The following is a 6,194-nucleotide window of genomic DNA, read 5'->3' as shown; positions in this document are numbered from 1 at the left end:
TATATATATATATATATATATATATATATATATATATATATATATATATATATATATATATATATATATATATATATATATATATATATATATATATATATATATATATATATATTGTAAATAAACACTCACAAATTATCATTGTTTATATGCACTGTACTATGATTGTACGTGTGTGCTTCTATCGGCATTGTGGTAGGTTCTCACTAACGTAATATTGCGCACGTATCCTACATTCACAGGTTATGGATGAATGTAGTCCTGTGCGTATATGTGATACAACATGCTATCTGCTGTCAGTATAAACCGCACTTTTCATCAGGCTTCTGATGACTTTGGACTGTCAAGTGTTCTGTTGATAAAACGATGATAGATAGATAGTTGCAGATACATTCGGCTGAGCAGAGGAGTTACAATCTATAGATGACTAGTACAATGCTTTCGAGATACGACGATTTTAGGGTTTAGGGTTTAGGTTGTAGGGTTTAGTAAAACCCTAACCAGACTGTAAACCGTTCCAATGTACAACACAGAAACAGACGGGAAGGACGATGTGTACCACAAAGGGAATAGATGTCATGTGCACACGTGCGGCTATTCAACTGGATCTGCTACGGTGGAATGTAACGAGACATGTCATAGAGTGAGTAGGGTGTATGTGAATGTAATAAAGTGAGTAGAGTGTATGTGAATGTAATAGAGTGAGTAGGGTATATGTGAATGTAATAGAATGAGTAGAGTGTATGTGAATGTAATAGTGAGTAGGGTGTGTGAATGTAATAGAGTGAGTAGGGTGTATGTGAATGTAATAGAGTGAGTAGAGTGTATGTGAATGTAATAGAGTGAGTAGGGTGTGTGTGAATATAATAGAGTGAGTAGGGTGTATGTGAAAGTCTTAGAGTGAGCAGGGCGAGTGTGAAAAGGCTATGGTAGGTAAGATGCATGGCATGTAGGTAGAGCTACCTACCGCTTTCCTCTGCACAAGTGTCTTGAGCTCTGCGTTGTCTTTCTCTATGTCTTCATCCAGTTGTGCGATGTAGTCGTCCTCCATACCAATCGACCACCGCAGCTGCACAATGCGTGTGTCTCTCTCGGTTATGCGTGGGATGGGCTCTGCAAGCGCATACACGAAGGTGTCAGTTCTGTGTGCATGTGCGTATTAAAGCATGTCATGTCATGTCATAATGGGCCACAGTTGTGTGATGTGTGTATCTTGTTCGGTTGGACAGTCACTTGAGTGGCGCCTTCAGTGTTTCAAACGCAGCGCTGAGCTACCGATACGACACACATACACACCACCCAACACTCTGCGTAACCATGGATACACCGTAACCATGGATACACAACATACCACACATCTACCTCCACTCCCCAAAACTTTAAACCCTAAACCCTATAACCCTGGCCCACCTTCCTCCGTCGCAAACTTAGCCACGGCCTGGTCGTGCGCGGTGGTGGTGACGCAGAGTCCCTCTGTCTGCAGCTGCGCTAGCATTAGCCTCAGATCGTCTGTGGTGTAGTGTTCTTCTACTGCCAGTTGGGTGAGTGTACACAGCTGCCCTCCCTCCATGTACTTCCTCTGTTGGTACAGTGCGTGTGCCTCTGTCTGTGTGCGTGTAGGTAGGTAGGTAGGTAGGTAGGTAAGTGGATAGATAGTATGTCGGCTGAGTTGTGGTGGAGTGTAAGTACTAATGAAATGGGCTGGATGTCCTGATGGTTGGTGATAGTAGTGGAGTGGTCTTTCACTCTCACTGGCGTCTGTGAACCTCCGTTCCAGAAGGAGTAAGTACTGTCATGCCGTGATACACCCGACAACCACTAAACCCTAAACCCTAAAAACTAAAACCCTAAACAGTATCCTGTTTGTATAAGGGTTTGGGTGTGTGGGGTTAAAGTAGTGTGCCACATATGCGATGCAAGAGCTGTAAGTCGTGTCTTCCGTCTGCCGCCATTCGTTGTACCAACGGAGGGCAGGCCCAGAGTAACTGACTCCATGTGAACTGAGTGTCTATACATCTACCACCACAGAAGCAGGCTGGTGAGATACTCCAGTCTACCACACACACCAACGCAGTAAAGTGACGTACTACGCTCGTCGCATAGCAACCATCTGTTCAACACAGCATAGCAACCACCTATTTAACCCAGCATAGCAACCACCTTGTGTACTCCGAGCGCTTACCACACGACAGACATTATATCCATGCTGAACGGACACTGCCTCTGACTAATACCTGCGGAACGTATTTGTATGGTAGGTAAGCAGTGTAGGTAGGCAGTGGCCCTGCCTACCTACACTAAAGCGCCAGCGAAGGAGTATTCGCATCAGACGGCCTCAGCTGCACTCAGCAATTGCGCAGGTGACGTGCGACGTCGCACAATATTCACACACAGCCCATTCTAATTTGCGCAGGCAGACACCAAGAGACTATAGCCAATCACATCCCAGCTATAAATGATCAACCAATAGAAACACCGTCTGGCATCCCAGATATGCCAGACACCCCTCACCACACACACCACACAGGCACAGCAACACACACAACGCACAGGCACGGCAACACACACACCACACAGGCACAGCAACACACACCTTACCTTCAGAGCCTCGAGCAGCACATACTGCTGGCCATCGCTCAGCAGCGTCTGTGGGTCCACACCCCACACACCCGACGCCAACCACTTCATCACAGACAGCAGATACGCCCCCACACCTGTGCCTCGCAGCACATCGTCTCGGCGCACTAGCTTGGCGGAGTCAGTGGGACTAGACAGCAGCTCCAACTGCGAAGGAGAGAGAGAGAGGAGGGGAGGGGGGGGGTGGGGGGTGGGGGCAATTAGAGGGGTGTTTGAGATATGCAAGAGTAGACTGGAATACTTACAATGGGGTATATATGTAATGCATATACGTATTACATATACGTATTACTAACGCTTTTCAGTGCTAGGAGGATAACGTACACACTGGCGAGTCTGGGTGGACGGCCGTGGAAGGGAGTCGTATTAGGTAACGCAACAAAGCAGAAGAGAGTTATCAAGTGTCTAGCGAATGAGCACAACGCCTGTGCACACGCCAGGGTGGCTGGCACTAACGTTCTTATCTACGGTAGATACAGTTGACATAGATCTATTGTCATAGAGTTTAGGGTTTGACGTTCTTACCTAATGTAGATACAGTAGATATAGTTCTATTGTCATAGGCTTTAGGGTTTAACATTCTTATCTACTGTATGGGTGAATGTTAGAGTGTACTTGGACACTGCATTTATAGTGCACCACTTGAACCGTTGCCATTGACAACAGTGAATGATGAGAATGGCTGCGTGGGAGAAGCTCTTCTTACCTACGCACGAAAGTCTTAGCGCTGTTGCCGCAATCGTCAAACTCAACTTTGGCATTGGGAGCACCGCTGTGATTGCTGACCAAAACCCATTTTCCTCGGGATAGGGCCACGACACCAACCAATGCACACACAAGATGGCCTGACATAAACAATGAAACCAAACGAACAGAATAACCAAAACCCAACAAGCCCTTAAACCCTAAACACACACCCTGAACCCTAAACACACACACCCTAAACCCTGAACACACACACCCTAAACCCTAAACACACACAACCTAAACCCTAAACACACACAACCTAAACCCTAAACACACACATGTACCAGAATGCGCCCCAGGTTTTCATCCCAGTAGGTGGTGCCGTTCCACCGGACGTCTCTGAATAGCTCCAGATTCACAACAAAACGAGAGCCTGGTCCATAGGCAGCCGACATCTCAAGATTCTCTCGCCAGAACGCAATCCTGTGCGACAGAATGGGGACGGTCAGTGCAGGCATTGATGGCCAAGGGGTTTTAAATAAACCCTAAACCCTAAAACCCTATACGGACGAGGATGTGATGGGTGGTATCAAAGACACACAACAGCTGATTTGATTCTGAGATACGCCGTTGAACATACATACATGACTTTTCGAACGGTTTCCAAGTGGGTAGGTATAAACCCTAAACCCTAGGTATGGAGATGGAGATGAAGATGGGCAATATTGTCTGTTCTGGCGTTTATTGTAAAAAATAGACACGGCGAGAAAAAACAAGTACTGACTTCATACAACTGAATGTATAAGACACCAAGCAGCGGAGGCTACACGCATCACAGTCGAAGGAGTGATGTGAAAGAAAATTACCTACATGAACACGTGATAGAAAATTACTTACATGAACACGTGATACGACAGTACATACATCTTCACATGATAGAACATTACCTACATCATATGATAGAATACGTCCTACATGATCATATGATAGAACATCACCTACACCACCATATGATAGAACATTACCTACATCATCATATGATAGAACAATACCTACATCATCATATGACAGTACATTACCTACATCATCATATGATAGAACATAACCTACATGATCATATGATAGAACATCACCTACACCACCATATGATAGAACATTACCTACATCATTATGATGCTAGAACATTACCTACATGATCATATGAGAATACATTACCTACATCATCACGTGATAAGTCACAGAGCAAAGGACAATGTGCTAATGCATGACTTGCGGTGAGTGTTTTACAGCACAGACGTAACTTATGTGTGTATCCACATAAACACATACACGGCCGTTGTGGTAGTGTGTGAGAGAGAGAGAGAGAGAGGGGAAGTGGGCTAAGGATGCGTACAATACGGTTGCTGTGCAACAGGGTTGCTTGGCAACGCATTCAGCACACCCGCACGTGTATATGCCTATCCACGTTACCAATCTCACATAACCACAGCGTACATTGGGTTACAGAGACACTCCTCACACTACCCCGACTACCACACGCGTCAAATAAATGGCCTACATGCCATCATAAGCACAACTAACATGTGATCATAAGCATAACGTGCACGTAATCACAACCAAAACTAATTTGTGATCATAAGCCTAACACACACGTAATCACAAGCACCACTTACATGAGATCAAAAGCATAACACACACGTAATCACAAGCAGCACTTAAGGACATGTGATCATAAGCATAGCACACACGTGATCACAAGCAGCACTTACATGTGATCATAAGCATAACATACACGTAATCACAAGCACCACTTACATCTGATCATAAGCATCACACACACGTAACCATAAGCACAACTTACATGTAATCATAAGCATAGCACGCACGTAATCACAAGCACCACTTACATGTGATCATAAGCATAACATACACGTAATCACAAGCACCACTTACATGTGATCGTATAGCTCAGGATTGACCTCTCGTGACGGTGGGAGGTCCACCCACACGGCATCCATTGCGTACTTCCCCTTTCGCCTGAAATGCGCCTCAAACGCTTTAACGCCATCTGCGTTAGTGGGGCGAGTGGGTGCGCCCGTGTGTGTCTGTACTTCGGATTTGATCATGCTGTGCTGAGGAGACGCACACGTGGGGTTAGGGGAGTGGGTTATAACGTATAGGCATGGACTTGTGATAGGAGACGTATACAGGCATACAGAGACATGTGTATCTGTGAGATTATAGGCAGCTACTACACCCGTATGTACTGTTATATATTTTAGGGGTAGGTACGTGCATTATATACGCAGAGTATTGTCGTGCAAACGTGTGATTGGGATAGCAGTTTTTTCTCGTACGTGTTATCCTGGCCAAAACATTCAAGATGAGTGTACAAAGCATCCTTGCCCTTGTCATGGGCTCAATCGATGAGAATACCTACACTCACACACACACATACAGAGGTGAACGGTATATCTATATAATGTACAAAAATATAACTAAAACAAGAATGAAACAAACCCACGTACAAGTCGATCTGATCAAAGCTTATACAGTGATATTTTAATGGAGAAAGTAAGAGCTGCATCAGAGCCAGAAACAATAAGAGACACAAAAGAGAAACACGAGTATGTGCACGAGATTAATATATGCCCACATGCCAATATCATTGACAATAGTGATAATAACGATACTACAGTAATAATATAACAATATGATAAGATATTAAAATAGGATAATAATATAATACTATTAAATGATATAATGATACAACAATGAAATAATGTAATAATATTCTAAACCCTAGATATGAATTGAATATATATATATATATATATAGAATATATAATATATATATATATATATATATA

General features: G+C 43.8%; 1 protein-coding gene across 1 annotated transcript in view; it reads right to left on the bottom strand.

Moving 5' to 3' along the window:
- The window catches only part of SARC_06197 (hypothetical protein), a 10,254-nt gene that overhangs the window by 3,324 nt on the left and 736 nt on the right, over positions 1–6,194 (bottom strand). The window contains exons 2-6 of the mRNA XM_014299915.1: positions 5,278–5,451; positions 3,669–3,807; positions 2,599–2,784; positions 1,411–1,606; positions 968–1,113 (exon numbers count right to left, since the gene is read on the bottom strand). Of these exons, the coding sequence (XP_014155390.1) occupies positions 968–1,113; positions 1,411–1,606; positions 2,599–2,784; positions 3,669–3,807; positions 5,278–5,450 (840 nt within the window). The 5' untranslated portion in view covers position 5,451. The remainder of the gene's footprint in view (positions 1–967; positions 1,114–1,410; positions 1,607–2,598; positions 2,785–3,668; positions 3,808–5,277; positions 5,452–6,194) is intronic.

This window comes from Sphaeroforma arctica, assembly GCF_001186125.1.
Source record: "Sphaeroforma arctica JP610 unplaced genomic scaffold supercont1.432, whole genome shotgun sequence".
Taxonomy (NCBI): domain Eukaryota; class Ichthyosporea; order Ichthyophonida; genus Sphaeroforma; species Sphaeroforma arctica.
The sequence above is the reverse complement of the archived record's forward strand: the minus strand, read 5'-3'. Positions and strand labels throughout refer to the sequence as shown.